Consider the following 25,053-nt stretch of genomic DNA (forward strand, 5'->3'; position numbering starts at 1 on the left):
CTGTTTCAGACTGACCAAATGTACTTTAAAAATTAGTCCAGGGAGCTGGGCGCGGTGGCTCACGCCTGTAATCCCAGCGTTTGGAGGCCGAGGTGGGTGGAAAACGAGGTCAGGAGATTGAGACCAGCCTGACCAACACGGTGAAACTCCATCTCTACTAAAAATACAAAAATTAGCCAAGTGTGGTGTCATGAGCCTGTAATCCCAGCTACTCAGGAGGCTGAGGCAGGAGAATCGCTTGAACCCAGGAGGCAGAGGTTGCAGTGAGCCGAGATCGCCCCACTGCACTCCAGCCTGGACGACAGAGCAAGACTCCATCTCAAAAAGAAAGAAAAATAAAAAAAAAAAAAAGAAAAAATTAGTCCAGGGCCTGGTTAGGCCAGGTGGTCTTTCTCAGGTTGGCAGACTGTTCTTGTCTTTTGAGACTAGAATCTTAAAAGGCACTGGTAGCTCTTGGAGTAAACCTTTTCTCCTGAGCTCTTAGGGAGTGTCCCACCTGGCACAGACTTGACTATCCTGAACACAGGCAGTCAGGCCTTCAGATGGCTCTGCTAGGCAGTGCCTCGGGTCCAGCTAGTGGGGCCTGGGCCTGAGGCAGCTGCCTGAAGAACTGGTGGGCAGAGGAGTCAATGAGTGCACTTTCCTTTAGGCCTTTCCCTGCAGGATCCAGTTGTGAGAGGCTACACTCTCAGGGGGCCTTGAAGGGGCAGGGATCCTAAGTGCCTGGGGGGAGGGGATCACAGTTTTATTACTGAGGTTTCCTCTGGGCTTACCTTTTGAATGCCAAATATCGTAATCCCCCACTGCCACCTTTTTCTGTTGCAGGGGGGCAGCTGAATGAGGAAGAAGGCGTTCCTGTCCATGGGGAAGAGGATGCCCAATCTGGTGTAGCTGACATGGCGATGTTCCCAGGACTGTCTGAGTCTGACAGCATATCCCGGAGCCTCCGGGAGGAGGACGAGAGTGCTGGGGAGAACCGGCTGGAGGAGGAAGAGGAGCAGCCGGCCCCTCCCGTACTTCCCTGGAGGCGACACCTCTCCCTGGGGAGTCGGCACCGAGGTGACAAGCCCGCCCACCGCCGCTTCCACCGGCTCCACCACCCCATGGCCATGGACCTCGGGGAGCTGGATAGCCTGGTGGCCAGCATCATGGACGCGCCCACCATCTGCCCCGACTGCGGGGAGAGCTTCAGTCCCGGCGCCGCCTTCCTGCAGCACCAGCGCATTCACCGCCTGGCGGAGGCCGCTGCCGCCGCCAGCCTGGAGCCCTTCGGCCTGGCGGGCGAGTGCGACGCGATGGTGGGCATGATGGGGGTGGGTGTGGCGGGGGGCTTCGGGGCCGGGCCCCCGCTGGCCCGGCCACCGCGCGAAAAGCCCTTCCGCTGCGGGGAGTGCGGCAAGGGCTTCAGCCGCAACACCTACCTGACCAACCACCTGCGCCTGCACACGGGCGAGCGGCCCAACCTGTGCGCCGACTGCGGCAAGAGCTTCAGCTGGCGCGCCGACCTGCTCAAGCACCGGCGCCTGCACACGGGCGAGAAGCCCTACCCGTGCCCAGAGTGCGGCGAGGCCTTCAGCCTCAGCTCGCATCTGCTGAGCCACCGGCGCGCGCACGCGGCTGCCAGCGGCGCGGGGGCGGCGGCGCTGCGGCCCTTCGCCTGCGGGGAGTGCGGCAAGGGCTTCGTGCGCCGTTCGCACCTGGCCAACCACCAGCGCATCCACACAGGCGAGAAGCCGCACGGCTGTGGCGAGTGCGGCAAGCGCTTCAGCTGGCGCTCGGACTTGGTGAAGCACCAGCGCGTGCACACGGGCGAGAAGCCCTACATGTGCTCCGAGTGCGGCGAGACCTTCAGCGTCAGCTCGCACCTCTTCACGCACAAGCGCACGCACTCGGGTGAGCGACCGTACGTGTGCCGCGAGTGCGGGAAGGGCTTCGGGCGTAACTCGCACCTGGTGAACCACCTGCGTGTGCACACCGGCGAGAAGCCCTTCCGCTGCGGCCAGTGCGAGAAGCGCTTCAGCGACTTCTCCACGCTCACGCAGCACCAGCGCACGCACACGGGCGAGAAGCCTTACACGTGCATCGAGTGCGGCAAGAGCTTTATCCAGAGCTCCCACCTGATCCGCCACCGCCGCATCCACACGGGCAACAAGCCGCACAAGTGCGCGGGCTGCGGCAAAGGCTTCCGCTACAAAACGCACCTCGCGCAGCACCAGAAGCTGCACCTGTGCTAGGGGCTGGGTCCGAGGGAGGCTGCCCTCTGGGGAGCCTCTAGGGGGTAGATGTCCTGGGACTGACCCAGGGGAAGGAAATGGGGAAGGGGCGGGAGGGACAATCTGAGAGTGACTGGGGAGCCTTTGGTGTTCGGGGTTTCCTGAAGTGGGAGGAGGGTTGAGTAAGAGTTGTTCTTTCCCGGTGCTATACTTGCCTCCTCTCCATGGAAGAAATGTTCAGGAGATGCGCTTGGGATGATGACTTCCTTAAATACATGCTGTAGGGGGTGAAGAGCTTGGAGGACCAGGCGCTTTGAGGACTTTGAGGAAGGGCAGTTCGTGGGCTGGGGTGGGAACAGGATGGCGGGCAATAGACTAGGGTATGCCGCGATGGCCTGTAGGAGTCTGCAGGGAGAGGGTGTAAATGAGGGCTATGGGGCAAAATAAAACCAAGTATAAGTGATTCTATCTTGGTTCCACCAAGCGGTAAGCCAGAGTTTGCCCGGTCTCTGCACATCACCTGTTGTCTCACAAAAAGTAGGGGAACCTTGTCACATAGGAAAGGATATTTAATGTACTTTTCCTTTCTCTGAGCCACAGTTAGCTGCTATTTTGAGGCATCCAAGGGAAAGTGGGCTGAAAAACGCCGCACTCTCATTTCAAGGGGCAATGTCTGGGGTTTACAAATTCATTAATAACTGGTTCTCAGATGTGGGAAATCCTGATTCTGTTCCGGGTTCTTTGCTAGTTCCTTGAAAATAATCTAGCTTCGTGCTGGGTCAAGGTGGTTTACCTGGATGACCCCCCTCCCCCGCCCTCGCCCCATCCCAGGTATGTGCCACATCCAGTATTTCTTTCAGGTCTCAACTGTGGTCTTTTAAGTGCAGGGAAAAGGAACAATCACAGCTATGCGTGACTTTCCTTTTTGCACCTCACCCTGATGTAGATGTTTCAAGTGAACTTTAGACCATCAACAGTTGCCCAGTGACCTGCTAAAAAGTCAGCTAGCTCGCAGTTTTGCTGGCCTTTATGTGAGAAATCCAGGAAAGTGTTGACATTGTTGGGATGCAAAACTCCTTGGTCTCATTTGCCTTCACTTAGCATTTGTTAGTGACCTCCACTAACCCCCACCTCCGTGCATATGAGGGATCTAGTCTAAGTAAGAGTGTCTTTTTCCTGCATGTGGAGGCACAGTAGAAATCTCAAGGCTTTACCCAGGAGAGCCCAGTCAGGGAGAGGTGTAAATGCAAAATTGCCAAATAGCACAAACAATGAATGTTTTCTGGTTGTTATATAGATGCCAAAATAGCACTTTGATATTTGCAAAGTGCTTTATGCTTTTTAATAATTGTTAGTTGTTTCTCACATCATTGTGAGTTAGATCAGTATTATGACCCCTGTCTTAGGGAAGGCCTGGGAACAGGAGCGTGCAGGCTGTCCTGAAGAGAGGCTGAGGACAGTGTGAATAATTGTAGCCTGACCTTTTGCATTCTCCAGCTCAGCTGCTAGGAAGACTTGCCTGTCATGATTTATATAATAAAATAAGGACACTGAAAATTCTTATGCTTGATGAAAAACTTAAGGCTAGCCTAGAAGGGCCAAACATGTCCTTATTGACAAAGCTGGTCTTTGTCACCTAATTGGGGTATCCTAGCCATGTTCCATTTCTAGTAGGGGGCTGTAGTTAGATGACTCTTGTGTAGATTTCAGTTATTTATGCTGAAGATCCCTGCCCTAGGTTAGCCTTTAGAAGTTAGAGTTGTGGAAAGCGGTATTGTTTTCTTCACTAGTGATTGTTACCCTACACATTTCATGGAAGCATCTTCACAAAATATTGGACACAGTTGAAGGGGGAAAAAGCTACGAGATTGTTTTTACAGTTTTAGCAAAGTTTCTGTGGATGCTAGTAATTTATACTTGATCAGTTGTATTCTAGTAAAGAACCTCTTTGGGTACTGTGGGAAAGCATGTTTTTGTGGTTATAAAAACACTTAAAAATCCTGATAATTCTGGGCTTGTATAATGCCTGTCGATCTTGCCCTCTGAATCAATTTATTGTTATTCACAAATGCAAATAGGTTTTCAAACTATAGACAGTTTTGAATGACATTAATTCTCGTTTTCTTTTAGTCAGGAGTAATACAAGCAAAGCAAGTGTCCGTTTTGAATTCTGATTTTAATCTGAATAGGAAGCATATTAGACCCACCTGAAAATAATATAGCCAATTTTTAGGTAATCTTACTGCTTTGTGAGTTTCTTTCCATGTATATCTACCTCTTCCAGCTGTTTTAAGTTCTCTCAAGTCTGTGCGTATGAAATCTCATCCACCTTTTGATTATTCATGGATTGATTATCCGTTTTATTTTTTTTATTTTTTTTTATTTTTTATTTTTTTTTGCTGCCATTGCTATGCCTGGTCTTGTCTGCATCAAATATACTACATATCAGCAACTTTAGAGAATGGGTTCAACAGGGAGTGGAGAGTGAAGCTAATGTAAAATAGTTTAGTGGCAGTGGGAATCTTTGGACTTCGTTTACCTCTCTCGTTATTTCTATTACCATGGATAAGAGAGTCAGCTGCTACTTTGATATCCCTTCTATGAGCAAATTCTTAGCAGAAGAAAACAATCCAACTACCAACGCCCGACTCTATTGGTGCGTTTAAAATGTGATTCCATTTTTTCTTACAGTTCTTCAGGGAACTTATCTGCATTAAGTGAGGTCAAATGCATTCAGGAGGTTGTTTCTTCTATCTAGTTTTAGAATAATATTTCTTTGGCAAACCCTGTTAACTGCGGTTCACCCTTGAAAACGTTCATCTGAGGACTTTTTCCACCAACTCGTTAATGATGGTGGAAGCAAGTGTATTATTTGTTTCCTGGAGAATTTGGTGAAGAGCAGTCTTCTGCTGCTGCTCTTTACTAAGCAAAACCTGGAGCAGTTTAAATAGGCTAAATGGTTTTGATTAAATCTTGAGCTCCGAGTTGGAAGGAGAAAATGAGAAGTTAACCCCTTGAGCCATGTGGTCTCTTTACAATCAAGAGACTGTACATATGTGAAAAAATACAAATTAAGGAACTGTGTTCATAGACAATCTAAACTGTGTTTCTGAAGTTTGTGCACATTTTTCTTCACTGTAATGTTATTTTACAGCTGTTTGTTAAAATAGTGAATAATGATCCTAAAAGTAACAGGTTTTGTGTGAGTGTGCTTGTATATGTGAGAATTGCCTTATTTTCAGGTTGTTTTATTTAATGATGGTTCCTTGGACAGCATTCTGGTGTTCAGCAACCAATATGGAATATTTGTCATTAAATCCATATCAGTCTTTTACCATGTCATTCTTTTTTGACACACATTAAATGCCACTCAGCTCTACCTATGGAAGCTATGTTCCTGTAGAACAAGGGTTGACAAACTACCAAATCTGCCCTGCATATTTTTGTACCTAAAGTTGCGTTAGAATACAGTCATACCCATACCCAGGCACATTTGCATAGTATCTGTGCTACTTCACCCTGAATTTGCTGTGAGTGGGCCTCTGCCCACATTCCAATTAGAAATACTGTTCCTGGTCAACCTGGAATTCTTGAGGTTTGATTAGTTTAAGCTACAGATTTTCTTAACCTTGGAGAGCTTTTTGGATTGTTTGCCTTTTAAATGACGAGAGCGATTAATTGGAGTGAGGCCTAAGTTCCTGTAGTTTTATAGAAACTCCCCAGGCGATTTTAATGGGCAAACAGGGTTGAGAACTCTGTAGGACCAATTAGAGACCCCCCATTCTTTCTTGGGGATTACAGTAAGTATAATAATACGTAAGGCTCAAATCTTCTCCTCTGCTGGGAGGTATGGAGGCAAAGGGCAATGCAAGGTGCAACATACTTTGTTTGCTCCTGGTGGGCCACCTTTCACACAGCTGCTCCAAATCATGACTATAATAAGTAAGAGCCAGGAAAAGTGCCTGTCTTGGCTGTCCATCCAATGACAATGGAATAGGTGTGGAAGGCTGCTGCTGGCCTTCACCGTCTTCGCCACTCAGTCAGCCTTCTTCCGCTTCTCTGAGATCTTCATTCCAGCAACTCAGCTCACTTAATAAAGCAAAACCCCAGGCATGACTCCTTTGCTCAGCTGCCCTTGGCATTCACATAATTTCCGTCCTCTCTGCCCATGTGGGAGGGGAGGAGCACAGCTGGCCGGTCTCCAGCACGAATTGCCTAGTGCTTGCTCCTCTCTCCCTATCACAGCCACAAGTACCCCGTAGAGTGCAGATTTCTGCTGCTAGACTGTGGTTTCAAGGTCATCTCTGCTAACCCAAAGCACATTCCAATGGGTTTCAATTTCCAGCTGCTCCCTTGAGATCCAGGCCACTGTTCACAATGCTCTCTGCATCCAGCTGGTGCCCTGCCTCATTTCAGCAGTCAGGAATGCTCAGCTTTGGAAGCCAGTGAGGTGGGCGGCAAGGTGTTCCATATACCACGTTGCCCCATGATTTTAAGAAAGTTGAAAAAGGTGTCAGTGTACGTGCAGTGTTCTAGTTGGCATTCCCACACATATATTTGAAGGATTTCCAACCTGAGTAAAGGAATTGCCAGACACCAATTCCTGGAGACCAGGGATTCACTGGAAGCAGTTCCATGCATTCTTTTATTCACTGAAGACACTCCACTGAGATGCTTTTCTGAAAGCATCAAGGGCTGAGGGAGGGAGTGGTTCTACCTGGGTGTTCTTGTTTTGTTTTGTTTTTTTTGAGATGGAGTCTCCCTCTGTCGCCCAGGCTGGAGTGCAGTGGCATGATCTCGGCTCACTGCAGGCTTCGCCCCCCAGGTTCACGCCATTCTCCTGTCTCAGCCTCCCGAGTAGCTGGGACTACAGGACCCTGCCAGCACGCCTGGCTAATTTTTTGTATTTTTAGTAGAGATGGGGTATCACCGTGTTAGCCAGGATGGTCTCAATCTCCTGACCTTGTGATCCACCCGCCTTGGCCTCCCAAAGTGCCGGGATTACAGGCGTGAGCCACCGCGCCCGGCCCTGCCTGGGTGTTCTGATACCATCTGTGTATGACTGGCCTTCCACAGGCCCCAGGGCTGTGTCTCATTAAGAGCAGAGACCCTGGGAATTTCACCCCTCAGCTGAGTGGGCAAGTGCCGGGCATAGTGCTCAGTGCTAGGGAGACAGGCATGAGAGACGTACAGATGCTTACACATTCCAACACCATTTAAGGGTGAAGGTGAAGGCTGATTTTGTTTCCTGCCTGCCTAACCTGCTTGGGTGAATTATTTTGCCAACTATAAGTATGACTTTAAGGATTGGCCTCTGGGGCTGCAGGGGGTGGGAGGTGGACAGGGGGGAATTTCATGTCAAGACTTCACATGTTATGCTAGGGCAAGATGGTACATTCAACAAAGGCTCAGCGTTAAGCAGATTCTCTGCCAAGGACTCTGGAACTCTAAGTCAGAGTCCCTACTACTGCTGCAAATCAGGCAATGTCCACTTTAGCTGGCTTTGTTGGGTGAGGGAAAGGACAGTGTGTGACCTTGGAAAAGCTAGCTCACTTTGTCAAGGGGCTGGAAAAGGATCTGGCTAGACATTTCTCTTGTCAAGAGTAGCATTAGCGATTGTCTGAAACAAGGGTCACTTCAAGGTTTCAGCTGAAGTAGCTCTGCTGATTTCTGTGTTGAAGTTAGTAGATTTGGTGGAAATCACAGACATGACTTCACAGCCAGATTCCCTGGACTCACACAGCCACTGTTCAGTGCTGCTGCAGCCTAGACCAAGCCAATCTTGCTCTCATCCGTGCAGTGGAAAGATGCAGGTATAAGGTGTGGGAAAATCAAACAAAATGGCAAACACGAAGGCTCTTGTAAGATTCAGGGGCTTGTGTGAATGTTAGGAAGCAAGGTGGTTACAAGGTGTTCATGCTCAGTGCTGCAGAGAAGGGGCTGCTGAGGGGCGTCCCAAACTCTTGTATCATAGCTCTTGGGACCCCAGAAGGAAGAGAGGCAGTTGCGGTGCATATGGACTGTGTCCTCTGGGATTTCCAGCTCCTGGGGCAGGGTGATGAGGGAGTGACAAGGCATGGCCTCCCTTTCCTGAGAACATGAAGAAAGAAGTAACTAGTTCTGCATCTCCTTTGAGGGTGTGCTGTGAGTAGAGTGTGCAGGGCAGAGCTTTGGCATGAACTGGCAGTGGTGTTGAGCAAAGCATGACTTTCTGGGTTTCTGTTTCCTCTTCAGTAGGCACTGTCTTTATTGGCCCTGCCCATTTTAATTTCTAGTGATTGTCAAAGAATTTTAAAACCTTCTTGGAAACATCCATAGCTTAATGTCAAAATAAAAGGCCATATTTAAGTCAGCATTAAGTTCTGCAGTTCAGCGGTCATCAGATATCAGGGAGGGAGGGAATCGGTTCCTACTTGGCCCCACCTCTTGATCCTTTACAACCCTGTGAGAGGTATGATGCCCCTTTCCCAGTGAGGTGCCAGGTGCCACTAGAGCCAGGGGATGGCTGGGAAACCACTTTCTCAAATAACTTTGGCTTCACACAAACAAATAAGCACATGGAGGCTTGTGTTATCATGAAGGTTAGCTGCAGAAGTGGGCAGGTGCCAGAGGATGCAAATCATCTTACACTTTTACAGCCCAGTGTCACTGGCAACAGACCTTAGAAACGAGCCATAACCTTCATTTTGCAGGAAAGGAAACAGATGCGAGAAGGTAAAAAGATTTACTTAACTTCGATGGCAAAACTGAAATGAGAACGCAGGATTTTCACTCTTCACTCTTATTTGCAAAAATATTCTGCTTCTAAAACAAAAGAATACTTGCTTGTTTTTTGCCCTCCTGACCCCTTTGCTTAGTTCCTCTCACCCCCAGCTACTTTTATTTCTATGCCACGAAGCCTCTGCCTGTCTTAATGTATGCAGCACCCACGTCCACAAGCTGACGTGCAGATGGGAGGCTGGGCTGTGTGGACCAGACAAATGGATTAGACAGCTGATTTCTGGTTAAACCGGCCCTCTGCCCTCTTTCTAAATGTGTCTCATCCCAGGTCCTCCCCGCCCTTTATAAATATGTTGGTAGGGCAACCTCCTAGTTCTATGCCTTCACCCCCCCTTTTCATCTGAAAGGTAGCAAATCCTAGGTCACCATTACAGGCAGTGGCCTAGGTGAACATTGGGAAAGTCATCTCACTTCCCAGGCCTCACTTTCCTCATTGGTAAAATGAAAGAAGGAAAGGAGTCCACAGTTAAAGCTGGAATAAAGGTCCCTAGATCCTTCTTTAACTTCAATTTAATAAAAAATTTACAGATGAAGTCTTGTCCGGCATTGAATTCCTGGATTCAAGTGATCTTCCCCTTTAGCCTCCCGGTAGCTGGGAATACAGGTGTGCCCCGCCATGCCTGATGAAGCTTTCTTTGCTCGAAAATCTGAACTCCACAAAGATGTTGATCTGCCCTGTAGGAACCAGGGAGCTTTTTTCATTTACCCACGATAGGTCAGCAATAGGTATTTTGCCTCCTGTTGAAAGAAGTTCTCATCATCAGTATTCACTGCATATTTTACAGGGATCAGTGCAAAATGAAATGTAGGGTCCCATGGCAGCGCCTTAAGCCAAGCACAGGTCCTGGGTGACCTCACTAGCCGTGTGCCTAGAGAGCTTCTCTGCTCAGAGCTACACCAGGGATTTGACAGACTCCAGCTGGTGCGGGAGGGAGTTAGGGCCGGGCTCATGAGAAGGGTATTCCTACTTCAGTGGCCAGGGTTCATGCTAAGATGACAATAGGCCCAGAGCCCATCTCACATCCACCCCTCTGTCGCCAGTACCTGTTTTGGAAGAAGGGCTGACTTCATTAGTGCTGGTTCTTCCATTTCTTGAGGAAAGATTGCACTGTTCAATAGGGAGCTTCATGTTTCCAGAACAGATTACTGACTGTTTTGGAGTCTGCAACTGACCCCAGTGCTCCCTGCCTTTGGGGACAGAGTGGCCAAGCCACTTTCTTTTCATCCAGCCTTCCCTCTCCACTTCATAATGAACCTCTTTCATGCCTCAGATCGCCGACTCCATTCCCTGCTCATTTCCATTGGGTTGGATCCTGGGCCAAGATAAAGGAAAAGAACTCTCCTCCAATTTCCACCAGAGTCCCCCGATGTCTTAAGAAGCACATGTAGACAGAGAGGTTGCGTGGTCCTCACTTGAGTCAACTAAGAGTGGGAGATTCTCTTCTGAATTCAATTTTCAAAAGCAGATTTTCCTTTTTTTGTAGTATAAAAATGCTCTAGGCATTGCACAATTTCAGGTTTTGGATCTAATTCCCAGTCCCTTTATAACCTTGGCAGCTGGGCTTCGCCTTCATCAGCCTTTCCCTTTCCCTGCTCATGGGCCTCTCACAACCCCACTCACTTTTCATATCACACAAATGAGTTCATTCTCAGCACCACACCCACTGTGTGGCTTTCCTCTTTCCCAGCTCTCATCATGATGATCCAGCTTCTTCAGTTTCATCAACACCTTGAAAATTCATCTTTGAATTATTTCTTGCTTTGTCATTCAAAGCATTCTGCTCCCCGACTCCCCATCACCTCCTCTCTCCATCCCAACAGTTGGGTTTGCTTGTGTTTCATCCTTCCATCCATCAGCCCATGTGTCTATTTTGTGTCAGTCATTGGGGACAGAGAGATGACATGGTGAGTTACTGTCCTCGGGATATGTCAGTGAAGGGGTGAGGAACAGGACATATAAATGAAAAATTAACGGCAGGGCAACTAGATATGCACAAAACATGGAGGGTGTAAAAAGAGGTGCTTTGGATGGTGAATATGGAGCTGGGAAGGATGCACTGGCAGGAGAGCTGGGGACCCTCTAAGCAGAAGGAATGCCGTGCACTGGCCTAGGTTGATGTAAAAGCATGCTGCATGCAGGAAGCGCTGAGTTTGGAGAATTGTTGAGGCACAAAGTAGGAGAATCTGGGGCTAGGGCAGGGATTGATGAGAATTAGTCTGGAGTGTTAGGCAGCGCCCAGGTCTTCAGAGGCCCTCCATGTTATGCTGAGGCCCTCAGGCTCACCCTGACAGTCCTGACAGTCCTGGGGCTCTCCCTCGTGGTTGCTTTTAAGAAAGGGCATGACATAGTGAGACTAGTTTGGACAGCACTCTGGCAACACTGCTGAGGATAGGTTTCATGGGTGACTCTTCAAGACAGGGAGGCCTGTGGTGGGTACAAGTAGGAATGATGTTACCAGGGAGGAAGAGGACACATGCAAGAGGCGTTGTGGAGGTAAAGTTGGTAGTGCTGAATGATAGGTGGGAGGAGTGGGGGGCTGCCATCCAGGTTTCTGGCTTGAGAAAGTGCGTGCATGAGAATTCTGTGCTCACACCCAGTCCTGTCTAAACTAGCGGCCATTCTGCCTCGGGCCTGCCTCAGTTGCCCCTGTATTCTGTTTTGTTACCAACACATAAACCAGGCCTTCATTTCTTACCTAGATTCTTGAAGTATCCTCTTCATCTCTTTCAGTCCATCCTACAACATGCTGCCAAGGTAATCTTCCAGGGACAGTTAAACAATTCCCATTGCATAGTGAATGATGTCCCAGCTTTTAGCATCACCATCAATATTCATTGCTAAAGGAGACATTCTCTTCCCGTAGAGTCCAGTTTTTGAGAGAACATGAGGCATGTTGTATGTGTGAAGTAATTGAATGTCAAGTTGTCTTTTTTTTTTTTTTTTTTTTTTTTTTTGAGACAGTCTCACTCTGTCACCCAGGCTGGAGTACACTAGCGCAATCTCGGCTCACTGCAACCTCTGCCTCCTGGGTTCAAGCAGTTCTCCTGCCTCTGCCTCCTAAGTAACTGGGATTACAGGCACCAACACCTTGCCTGGCTATTTTTTTTTCCATTTTTAGTAGAGAGGGGTTTTTGCCATGTTGGCCAGGCTGGTCTTGAACTGACCTCAGGTGATTCACCTGCCTCAGCCTCCCAAATTGCTGGGATTACAGGCGTGAGCCACTGTGTCTGGCCCAAGTCGTCCTTATTGGGGACACAGAACTCCTACTCTGAGGTCAGTGAGGGAAGCAGGCAGGGCATCTCCAGGGGTGGCCCCAGGTGATCCTGTGTGTGCCCAGCATGTCTTTCCAAGTGTCTCTTCCATTTCTCCCTTGGCGTAGTGCTGTCTGGTCTGGTCTCATTGTTCCGTAAAAGTGACCCCTTTCCCATCCTGGGTCTTTGCAGACTCCATTGTCTCTACCTGGAATACTTTTCCTCGAATTCCTGTCTGTTGAAATCCTACCAATCTTCTGATATTTAGCCCAAATGCAAGGACCCCATGAATCCCCTATGGGAATGGATCTCCCGAAAGCATTTTCCTTTCTTCTGGCACTTTTCACATTTACTGTGCACAGCACCTAACATGTCTCCTATTTTATCTCCCACACTGGACCACTAGACTGGGAGCAGAAATGGAAAATCAGAGGCCTTAAATCCTGGGGCCAGCCTGTGAATGTGATTTCTTAGTTTGCTTATTTTTCCCCCACCAAATTTAATTTATTAAAAAATTATAACCTATGTTAACCATACAGGAAAGCAGAGAATATGATATAATAATGTATATTTGGGACTTATCGCCAAGAATGAACAGATTTGCTGCTGACACCTCGCCACCACGTTTTAAGATATAAATTATTGCAGATACACTTTGAACACTAGCCCACACATCCCTCTCCCGAAGCAGATCTTCACACTGCTTTTTCAAATTTAGAGTTAGTCACTAATATTTAGAAATCACAGGATTTCACATCATAAGATTTGGCCTCTGGCCACTTTCCTGCCAGTTCTCACCAGTCCATCACAGGCTCTGGGGCCCACCCCGGCCCTTTGAACCTGCCTATCCAATCTGTGGCTTAGTCTGGCACCCGAGCTCTCTCATCTGCCCTCTGTACATGCTTTCCAGGAGGCGAGGGGACTCTTCATGCCCCCTGTCCTCCTCCGCACCACTGCTTGGGCTATGCTCACTGTCTGGACCGAGGAATTCAAGGCCTCATTCAAGACCCACTGGCTCCTGTGGCTTTTCCTAGTGAATTCGGCTCAGCTCCATTCTCAGTACTCATATACACCTAGCCCTTAAGCCGGTGGCTGAGCACTGGCCCGTTCTTTCATTCAATCCTGTATTAGGTACCCTGCAAAGTCACCTTGGTGGAGAAAAAGGACTCAAAAATCCCGGCCAGGTCGGGCTTACTTGTTCTTCCCTCCTAGCCTTTGCTGCCTCCGTGTGGTGCATTACGTGAAGTGCAGTGGGGCTTGGTGCAGGAGCTCTGCCTGCTTGGTACCCTCAGGTGTAAGAAGGGATGGCATATTTTGTTGGCCACAACACTCCGAGGTCTTTGTGCTTGTTCAGTTGAGACTGTTGACTCATCTGGCCCCCTTGTCTCTTTCTTAGAACTCCCCTCGCTGCCCGTTGGAGCTCTGTCCTTTTCCTTCCTTTCCCTGTGAAAATTGCCCTGGTGGTTTCATAAGTGTAGGGTTTCACTAGGCTGAAAAACCAGGGGAAAGGCTCTTGTCCGTGATTCCACCACCCTCCGTTGATTCCCATGGTACTTGACATTAACATATGGATCGTGAGCACACCTTACAAGAACTGGAGAGATGCTGGCTCTTGCATTTTGTGCACAGCTGGGGAAGGAGGGATGTTGCATTTTTCACCTTACCCAACTGCCTGGGGCCACTCCCCCCTGATGGTAGTGCTGATTATCTGTTCCTTGGGGTTTTGAAAGTGGTGGAAACCTGTTGATCTGGGCCAGAATATGGTTCCCTTTTCTCTTCAGAATGAACACTGAAACTAACTCCATTGTGGTAATCAAATTCAACTGATTAATGATCTGTTAATTTCCTGTGTAGGAAAGAAGCCATTTTGATGTTGGGTGTGACTCTCATCATTGCTGTGATACACCCAGGTCCAGAGGGAGACAGCTTTTGTTCCCACACTCTGGACCCACAGCAACCTTCACACCTGCTTCAGTTCAGCTCTGTCCCTGATGCCCCTGACAGTGTTTCTTTTGACTATGTTTTCACTGATTGGTTAATGACTATGTCATCACTGAAGTCACCAAACTTGTCTTTATTGGCCTCCTCTCTTCAGGGGAATTGAGAAGAATGAGAGAACCAGTGATTAAGGAGGAGATGGAGGGAAGAAAGAGGCTAAGGATATGGAAGAATAAAGGGAGAAAGGATATGATTTAAAGAAGAGAAGGAGAAAGAAGAGAGAGAGGCATTAAATCTCGGCATGTGGGATAGTAGACTTCTAATTTTGGGCTGAGTAGAAGGTATATTTTGGGGGAAGTTCACACTTGTTTTCTTTACTTGCCCAGGAACCCATGGTGTGGCTCATTGTGATTTGAAAGGGTGAAATGCAGGGTTATGTATGATCAGAATGGCCAACACACATATAGCCAGGAGTGTTCTAGAGACCTTCTACGAAATTGGCACCAAAGCTGATAGAGGCTGGATGCATTTTTTGTTTCTCTCAGCCCTGCTCAGGTCCATTAGGAAAGGCATGCAAACTCTTTCAGACACCCCTCAGGGATTCTCCTGGGTTTTAGAGATTCCCCTGCATGTGGACTGGTCAAGAAAGAGGTAACCCAAAAAAAGCTGGGACTCTCCCAAGTATCACCACCCCATGCTCCAGTGCTCTGCTGTACCACCGACAAGATGAGTCCAGGCTGTCTGATTCCGTGGAAAGATAAGGACTTTCAAGGCCAAGTACCTGGTAGAATGCCTAGCCATTAATCAGTTAGTGTGACTGTGAACAAGTTTCCTCACCAGTAAAATGGGAATAGTCACCCCCACCTGATAGGTTTCTGATGAGTATTCGGTGAGGGAATATATGTCATATGTAGGTCATGCTGTACATGCCTGAAACATAGTAGAACTCATTCAGTCTTCACCGCCCTTCCTGACCCTCCCGCGACTCTGCCCACCCCCCATCCCCAGCTTCATGCTACTCTCCTAGGTAAAATATGGTGATACCTGGAAATGAAAAGGAACGAGGAAAGTATATATTAACAGAAACCATGCCTCTCTCCAGGTTAGGCATTAAAACATTTGTTGCTCTTTACATTGAACCGTGTGAAGAAATAGGAGATTTAAAAGAAAAGAAATGAAATCCTTTCTCATTTAAGAGGAAAATTGGAGCTCTAGTAGTTAAAAGCGACCCTCAAGTTAAAAGAGACCACAAGCCAGACGCAGTGGCTCACACAGTGGATGACACCTGTAATCCCAGTACTTTGGGAGGCCGAAGCGGGCAGATCATGAGCTCAGGAGATTGAGACCATCCTGGCTAACACGGTGAAACCCCGTCTCTACTAAAAATATAAAAAATCAGCCGGGTGTTGTGGTAGTGGGCACCTGTAGTCCCAGCTACTCGGGACGCTGAGGCTGGAGAATGGCGTGAACCCAGGAGGCGGAGCTTGCAGTGAGCTGAGATCGCACCACTGCACTCCAGCCTGGGAGACAGAGCAAGACTCCGTCTCAAAAAAAATAAAAAATAAAAAATAAAAAAAAAGGACCACAATTTTTCAGAATCAGTCACTGAGGTTTGGAAAAAGCAAATCACATTGTCTGTCCTCTGGTATATGATTAGGACAGAAAGTTTCTGGTTGCGCCAGGGACTGGGCAGGTCTTGATGACATGAGGAAGACAATAAGTTGGGCATTGTGTGAAAGGGAGGAGGCAGGACCTGGGCTTGTGTCCTTGTCACCTTCTGTATGAAGCCAGGAAGGTGGAGCTTGATGACATCTCCTAACAACACCCACATGCACATCTCTGTCATCCTTAAATCACTGAGTCTTGGACTTCAGGGTCTCCTTGTGCCGGTCCGCAAGGGAACCCACCCACTCCACGGTTTTCTGCTTGGCTTCCTCCCAGCTGTAGAGCGGCTCATACGCCAGATCTCGCTGAGCCTTCTTGTAAACGAAGGTGAACACGCTATTTGACAATGTCACTATGTGACGGCTGAAGGGCGGTCCATAGATGTAAATGGGTCTGAGCAGGAAGCTCACTATTTCCAGCAGGAAGCCAATCCAGTACATCAGGGATAAAGGAAGGCTCCATCTGGAATCAAGGCGGAGGCCGAACTCTTTGCTCAGGGTGTAATTAAGGTTATCATAGCTTTGGTGAGGCGTGTCATCTGAGATGTAGTAGAACTGTCCTTGGACACTTGGGGCCTTCTTGGGGTCCTGCAGGACCCTCATGGCCAGAATGTGAGCCCAGGCCACGTTGCCAACATAGACTGGGTTGACTCTGGAGAACTTGCTGAAACTTGACAGGATCCTATTGTTGTTCAGGGCCTCATTTATACCAGCAGAAAGGATTGGGCTTTCTTCCCCATAGATAACCATTGGCCTTAAGGCACAAGTGTACAAGGTGCCACCATTTTTCAGAGTCCACCCATTGGCCACCAGCACAGCCTTCTCAGCAAACTTTTTGCTGTATGGGTATGGAGCAGACCATGTGTTTTCCAGAGGCTCTTCATGGCCATTCTGGATGATTTCCTTGTAGGAGTTGGGCCTGGCTACCTCTAGGGTAATAGTGTAGATGAAGATTGGCACAGTAGCTTGGACACAGGCCTCCAACAGAAGCTGGGTACCTACCAACAAAAAGCATGCTGTCAGAGTCAGGAAATATAACTAAGGGGCCCCAACCACATGCATAGATATTCGTTCTCAAGTGCAGTGGTTATAACAGACTCGGGGTCCATTCTTCTGTGTCTCTGACTGAGACTGGGCCATGCTACAGCCATAGGAAAAACACTAAAATGAAAAGAAACTGACATATGGGTTCTGGAGAGCAAGAATTTCTAGACTTTTGAGTGTATGAATGTGTGTGTGTGTGTGTACTTTAATTTTGGCAAAGGACCTAGGGTTATCACTTTATATTTTGCAAAGTAAGGATGTTGAAAATTATAATGTGACATCAATACCATTAAAGGCAGGTTATTGAAAAACTAAAAAATCAGGAAGATATACTCTGAGAATATGGGCAGTCCCAGTCCTTAGGCAGAAAAGGGCAGTGGAAGAATTTATGTCACACACATACCCATACACAGTTGTATATAAGCAATATACACTCTTAAATATACTCTTAAATATACATGCAATTGCTGGTATTTTTCTCATTTTGAGTGGACTGATAAAACTTAGTCACGAGGACCATTCCTGGAGTCATTGAGCAAACAGTGGCTTGTGGGGAGATGCTGGAAACTCACACTCTTTTCCTGATTGTGTGTTCCCTGGGAAAGCTGCTTCCAATTCTGGCTGTGATTCTGTTTACCTGGTTATGTAAAGTGGGGGTGTAAACCTTCCCTTAAACCCTGCCCTGGCATTTCCTGTGGAGCCTGGTGGAGGACTGGGGAGAGGAGTGTGCCCTCTGCTGGTAACACCTGCACTGGGAGGACCTGGCAGCATCCCCTGAGCTGTGTGGAAGTGAAGCTCATGGAGGTGCTCGGAGTGCCTTCCCTTGAAGAAGGAAGGAATTTCCTAGGTAAGGATTATTATTTTTTCTTATTTTATTATTATTTTTTTAGTTCTTGGCCCCGTTTAAAGTTTCTGTGGAATTTGAGTTTCTGGAGAGACAGCCTCATGTTTTCAACAATTAATCTGGTGGTAGAGAAAATGTGGAAGTAGTTTACCTTCAAGAGGGAAATGACCAACATTGTGAAATGTTTTCTAAGCCTTGGAGTGATAATGGTTTAGGAAACAGATGCCTCTAACACTTCCCCTGTCATTTCGCATTTCTTGTTGTTGGGAGTTGTGGAGAGTTAAGAATTCAAATGAAAAACTGGTTACTCTTAACACCCTCCTTGCACTGTAGAGGTACTTAAAGGTATGCGTAAGTAGAAACTGGAAAGATTTTTTATTGAGATGGTGCTGGATACCCAAAAGCAATTAGCTGCTTTAGAAAAGGTGTCAGAATAGACTGAATGTGGAGGGCCAGGCCCGCGGTTGGGTGCTGTGGTGCTGAAGATACTGGACTCTGGGAATCAGATGGTGAGACTGCATGACAAGATTCCTTAAGGAAATGTGTCTGAATTTAAAGTGGTTTGGAAAGCTGCAATTCAGAAAGACCATCAAGACTTTAAGGGATGAGGATTGAATGAAGGTGCACTTTGGACACCTGGCTGGGAATGGCTCTGTAAGAGCAGGCCCTGTGGTGATCTGAAGAGATTGTGTATTCTGGACACCTGGAAACCCTTTTTGTTAAGAAAATATTGTGAGAAAGCATGTGCTGGATAATTCTGTCCTGACAGACCACTGTGAACCAGCTTTGCTAGTTCTCTTGAGAAAACTTCTTTGAGGTGGGCAGCAGGGCTCTGAATGTTCTTGATATGGGAGTGCTGGGAAGGGAAGAGCGTGGTCCCTTTAAATGGTATGGGAGTGGGGAAAGGAAGTGCTGGGTGAAGGAGGGTGTAGTCCCTGGCTAGGGCTCCACTCCCAGGGACGTAGATGAGGACAAGCATTTTCTGCCCAAATGTTGCATTTCCCACGACCACCCAGGCCTGTCATGCCCCCATTCTGTGCCTATAAAAAACCCCAAGACCATAGCAGGACACACACAAGTTGCCAGACAATGACAGGAGCAGATTGGCAAAAGAAGACAGAAGGGACTGGATGTCAGAAGGGGCACATCAACGGACGAACACATCAGCAGAGGAACACATGGGCAGCTGGACGTTAGGAGGAACACACCGCCCAGCAGAGTGATGTGGGGTTTCCCTGGGACAGTCGGAGAAGAGTTGGGCAGTTGAGCTGCCAACTCCATGGGAAAACCCTCCCCTTCTGGCATCCCCCAGCTGCTGAGAGCTACCTCCACTCAACAAAACCTGGCACTCATTCTGCCAGCCCAGGTGTGATCCAATTCCCCTGGTAACCAAAGCAACAACCCGAGATACAGAAAGCCCTCTGAATTTCCGACAAGGTAGAGGGTCTAATTTAGCTGGTTAAAACAAGCCGCCCATAGATGTCAAAACTAAACGAGCCAGACTAAAAGAGTACGTGTAACACACACCCACTGGGGTTTCAGGAGCTGTAAACATTCACCCCAGACACTGCCATGGTGTTGGAGTCCCACAGCCTGCCTGTCTGTATGCTCCCGTAGAGGTTTGAGCAGTGAGGCACCGAAGAAGCAAGCCACACCCCCATTGCATGCCTGCTGAGAGGGACCAGGGAATTTTGCCCATTTCATTATCATCAGCCTACACACAAGGTTTAAAATGATGACTGTGGTGGCACCTGGAAGGTTTGATTCTGTCCCAGAGGCAAAGAGTGGCTGGATATCAAGAATCTGAAGTCGGAGTTTAGTCAACTTTTGACTGGAACCATAATAGAAAAAGTGTCCACAGCCTTTGGAGTCACACGGGAGTGAGTTTAAAGTCTAACTCTCCTACTTACTTACTTACCTGGGGGGCCCTGCACAAGTTACTTGCCATCTCTAGCACTGGTTTCCTCATGTAAAAAGCTGAAGATAGCAGCTTTGAACTCCCCCAGTTGGTAATGGTTAGCAGACACTTGGTCCAGAGCACAGCAGGTGTTCCGTGGAGGGACTTCTTTTCCTTTCCTGTCCTTCTTTGTGATCCTTAATCCCCCAACTTGCTTCATCTCCTCCCCAGGCTACCGTACCCTTCTCATTGACGTTCATGACAGACTCTCTGTGAGTGACACCGATGACGTCTATGACAGAGGTGGTGTGGATGATGACCGCGATGTCCTGGCAGGCTCTCTTCAGGCATGACTCATCCAGAATGTCTCCTTCCAGCGCTGTCAGCTTGGTCTTGTTCTGGAGCTCTGTGTGAACACGGGTCAGGTGATCGGAACATTTCTGAAACTGGCTTGGAAGTTTCCTGATAAAGATGATGTTACATAGGTGTTCGGGAAAGGTTAGAGTCGTGGTGTTGGAGTGGAGGGTGTACATTCCATGGAAGGAACAAGTAAAAAAAGACACAGAAGTCAGAATATGTAGCAATTTATTGGGAAAGAGCAAACATCTGTTTCTACCCCATCTCATTTCAGAAAAGTAATCTGAGCAATGAGCTGTCAAGTGTACCTGGAATATAAGCATTTCTAGAGTCATGGGAAACTCACTAAAATATTGAAAGAGAGTAGGGTGATTGTGGAGAGTTGGATATAAGGGGGAAAATTCGAATTTAATTCTGCAGGTGATGCGGGATCATGATTTTGGGTCTCCAGCACCACGTCAGAGAAACCCCTTATTTTTATTTGGAATAAGTAGAGAACCAGGCAGAGCATGGTGGCTCACACCTCTAATTCTAGCACTTTGGGAGGCTGAGGTGGGTTGACTGCTTGCACCCAGGAGGTCAGGACCAGCCTGGACAGCCCCATGAAACCCTGTCTCTACTAAAAATACAAAAATTAGCCAGGCGTTGTGGTGCCTGCCTATAGTCCTAACTGCTCGGGAGGCTGAGGAAGGAGGATGAATGGAGCCCAGGAGGTGAAGGTGGCAGTGAGCAGAGATCATTCCTCTGCACTCAGCCTTGGTGGCACAGTCAAAGCCTATTAAAAAAAAGTGAGAGAGACAGAGAAACAGAAGCAGAATTGTGATGTAGGAAGTCAACCTTGGCTTGAGGATATAAAATGGACTGAAATAGGGGATATGAGAAAGTAAGGTAATTAAGAGATTAATCAGAGTATCTGTGCCAAGGTTTCGATGAGGTCTGGAAGCAGGGTCCAGCAGTGGAAGCAGAGGAGGGCAGATACAACAGGTTTGAATTTCAGACCTTACCTTAAAGGTCCTGATACCTACTGGATCTGGGTTGAGAGAAAAAGAAGACAAAATCACCCCTGTGGTTTGCTGCTTGGGCAATTGGGAGGTGAGTGGAGCCATTACTAGGGAATTGCGCATGGGCTTAAATGAGGAATTTCCATGAAAAACTCTTATCACATATCAAAAGCAGAAAACAATGCTGAAAGTTAGCGACCAATGAACTAATATTCCAGCTGTCTAACCGAGGGCAGTGGTTACAACTTTAATGTTTTCAGGCTCCTCTGAAATACCCAAGACATGGTGCTGACAGTAAAGTTGTCACCTGGAATTAGCCCACGCCATGAACACTGTGGTACATGGAACTTGGATAAATACTCTACGCTTGTTTGTGCTTTACAATCTGCATATTACTCACAACTTGCTTACTTCCTTTTACAGCAATCTCATGAGATAGGTTTTCTGAGTCTCACTTTATTGATGAGGAAACTTAGGATCAGAGAGGTTAAGGGACAGATCAAAGGTCACATTTCTAGTGGAGACTCAAACTTGCCCACCCCACCTCCAAGCCTCGTACCCTGTACACTAGGTACAGGACTGGCTGTTTACAACAAACTTTTCTGAGAAAGAGTAAGATTAAGCCAGTTCAACTGAAATTGGCAACAAAGGCCAAAGAACAGTGAGAGTAAAATTCAGAGTGAAAAATTCAAGACCAGAGTAATTCCTTCCAGGGGTTCAGATGGGACCATTTACTCTCCTCATGCCTCTGTCATGTTTTGTCTACTCCCAGCCCCTTCCTATTGCCAGGCAACTCCAAGGAGGCCCTGCAATGGGGGAGGCAGGGAAGAGGCTGCTGGGGAGGACATGGGTAACAGACTGAGAATGGAATTTTCCCTGGTTGTATTTCCACCTCTGCACTTCCTGCTCCCTTCCTCTGCTTCCCCTTTGCTGCCAACTTCAGACAGACTGGCTCAAAGGAATTGCCATTTCAAAGATGTAGAAGTCTAAAGCCAAGAGAAAAGGCTCTTCCTCAGTGAGTTCACAGGGATCTAGAGACCAGGAAAGGGGACTTTGTGGATGAACCCATAACTCCCTCTTTCCCCAAGCTGCTAGAAGAACTATTGGTTAAGAGCACAGATGCTGCACTAGACCTCAAGGGTTCAAATCCAGTTTTGCCATATTCTAACTCTGAGACTTTCGATGAGTTAATTAACCTCTCTGTGTCTGTCTCCTAATCTGTAAGAAAGGAGGACAATAATATTAACAATCTCATAGGGTTGCTATGAGTAACAAATGAGTCAGCACATGCAAAACATGTAGCACCGTATCTGGCACAGAAAGAACACTGAAAGGATTCTCTGTTTTTATCTTCATACAGGCCACTGCCCATCCGTTATATCCCCTAACTTTTCACCATAAGGAACAATTCCTCTAGGCTGAGCATTGCTTTTTTTCTGGTATTAGGTGTTAGATTGCAAATATTGGTGACACACAAGGATTAGAAACATTTAATCTTGGTCTTGTGTTAGTATTTGTTTATGAAAGACACCATGAAAATAGAAGGTGGAGGAAAATGGAAGAGGTCAGAGAAGAACAAAAGAAGAGCAGAGTTTTGGGTGTGGTGGTCCATGAGTGCTGTCAAGTAGAGGCTTCTCTGAGGGCAGGGCATGGCTCTCTGCACAGTCAGAGCCCAGGTGTAGACACACAGTTCACCCACCCCCTGGGTTGGGGAGGAGGACGGGGAATTGGGCACCCAGGGAGGCAAAGACCCACTTTGCCAAGTATCAGCTCCAGGGTAAAGTGATGATGCTTCTGGATGAAGCTCTGGTCTGAGCTCTGCTACGCGTTAACCAGATGATCTTGGCAAGTTGCTTTATGTTTCTGGACCTTGATAGTTCATTGTCCAGTTGGATATGACTCCTTTTCTACTTTCCTTTTGGGGTTATTTGCACAAGGAGTTGCTAGAGCAAGGTCTGCAATTTTCTGGGGGTATTGAGCAACAGAGACAAATGGTTAAAAACTAAAGCCTTAGATGACAAATCGAAAAGAGGGATATCTGGCCTTATACTGCCCCTTCCTCTGTCTCTGCTCTTAGCTGTGCAATTGTGCATGCTGTCTATCTCTCTCACTGATGCTCTCTGTCTCCTCTACCTCTCTCTCTCACTCTTTCTCATGCATTCTCTCTCTTTCTCATTCTCTCTCTCTGATTTTCTTTCCCCCTCATTTTCTCTCTCTCTTTTGCTCTCTCTCTCTCTCGCACACACACACACTTACACACTCATCCATATCTTCACTTCCTTTTATTTTGCCTTCACCAAAGGTGCCAAGGTTGCTACAAAACAAAACAACTCAGGGCAGTCTAGAGAGGCAGGGACCCCCTGGTGAGGTCTCCAAGTAAATGGTGTCCTTTGTGAATGTTGCGAAGCAATTGCCAAGACATAAAGCTTCAGGACATAAAAAAGTTGTAGACAAGAAAACTTTTGTAGACAAGAAACTGATGTGGGATTTTCTAGATGAGAAGAAAAGGGGCCTGGTGTCCAAGTGGCTGCCTCTCAAGTTCTGGGTTAGGGCCGGAATCCAGTCTCTGGACACACCATTCAGAATCTTTCACACCATGCCATTTCATACTATTTAATTTTCTTTTTTTTCTTTTCTTTTTTTTTAGACTGTGGGTGGAGGATTGGCTTAGATTTGACTACAACTTTCTATAACTTGCTAGAAAAGGTCCACCTTCTTGCACCCATGCAGGGTTTAAAATGGAGCCACACACCCATGAATCAAGGAAAATTCCTCCCTCAATTGTGATCTGAAGGCCTTGTCCAAGGCCCTGATCTCCTTCAGCTCCTTCTCCTTCACCAAGGGGCGGATGATTGACCCAGAAACCCTCCTGCACCTGTCACAAGGCAGCTCCAGCCCGTCATGGCCAATCCAAAGTAGCAGACAACACACTCCAGGAAACAAGATGCTGGGGAGCAGATCTGGTTCCAGGGTGACCCTGGAGAAGGCTAAAAAAAGAGGTCAAATGGTTATATACTCACACAGATGTCTTATTTTCCTCCACCCCATTTTCTGCAAAAATTCCATGTCTCCACCATTGCGAGGAGTAGCTGAAAGAAAATGAAGAAGTTCTTATTGTTAGTTAGATTGTTAAAAGCTGAACAGAAGAGTCAGGGTGCTGGTCACTTCATCCCCTAAGGGAGCTCTGGAGCTTTCTGCTCTGTGGCTTCTGGCTTGCCCCTTATCCCCTTGAACTCCTGCCACATACTCATTGCTCCCACCTCCTACAGCATCCCTTTTCTCAGAAGAATAGTGACCTTTAATGTATATCTCTAATTCTTCCCAGCAACAGGAAGAGAAGTCCAATTCTAAGGCTGCAGTGCGGTAAGGAGTCTTAGGTTTAACATTAACAGGACACTGGTCGGTTGATACCAGGTGTCGGGGATCCGCAATCTGTGATCTTAAACTAGACTGAGAGAAATCTCCAAGTGTAATGTGAACTTTGCCTTTGTGCAGTAAATATGTTTGGAAGGAAATCTGCATTAGCTCATTATCTCCTCTCGCAGAGTGTCATTTGAAATGTTGCTGCTGTCTTGCAAAGTTTAGAAATTTGCAATGGTGACAGCTCCAATCACTAAGTTTTATGGACGTGACTTACTTTCCTATTCAATATATCCAAAACCTCCGTTGTAACTTTCCCCTGGAGAGCCCTGGGGTTCCTAGATGAAGAACACCATTGAAGGAAAGCTATCTAGTGTTAACCACTTAATGATATGGCCTGTACCACAAGAGTGGGGATTTGTGGTTGTATGTCCTAATGACTCTTATCATAGATGTTTGAACTTTTCCCGTATTCTTGGGTACAAAACCATTCTCAGCAAATTTCTGAAGATGCTGTGAATGCTCCTTGAGCGTATGTCTGAGAACTGCCCAAATTCACCACTGTAAGCTCTCCAAGACACTTTCCTCTACTTAAAAAAATCGAGGTGTAATTTATATTCATTAAAATGCCCAGATCTCAAGTGTTCAGTTTGATGAATCTTGACAGTTATGTATGCCCATGTAAGTAGCACCCAAAAAATGT

At 47.3% G+C, this 25,053-nt stretch overlaps 1 protein-coding gene and 1 pseudogene across 4 annotated transcripts in view; one reads left to right on the forward strand and one right to left on the reverse strand.

The window, feature by feature from the left end:
- The window catches only part of LOC105479069 (zinc finger protein 697), a 49,108-nt gene extending 24,171 nt beyond the window's left edge, over nucleotides 1-24,937 (forward strand). For all 4 annotated transcript variants that reach the window (XM_011736873.3, XM_011736872.2, XM_071086846.1 and 1 more), the window contains exon 3: nucleotides 826-24,937. In XM_011736873.3, the coding sequence (XP_011735175.1) occupies nucleotides 826-2,234 (1,409 nt within the window). In that variant the 3' untranslated portion in view covers nucleotides 2,235-24,937. The remainder of the gene's footprint in view (nucleotides 1-825) is intronic.
- On the reverse strand, nucleotides 16,037-23,893 carry LOC105479071 (3 beta-hydroxysteroid dehydrogenase/Delta 5-->4-isomerase type 1-like; annotated as a pseudogene).
- Nucleotides 24,938-25,053: the final 116 nt, after the last annotated feature.

The sequence above is a fragment of the Macaca nemestrina genome, chromosome 1, assembly GCF_043159975.1.
Source record: "Macaca nemestrina isolate mMacNem1 chromosome 1, mMacNem.hap1, whole genome shotgun sequence".
In the NCBI taxonomy this organism is placed as follows: Eukaryota; Metazoa; Chordata; class Mammalia; order Primates; family Cercopithecidae; genus Macaca; species Macaca nemestrina.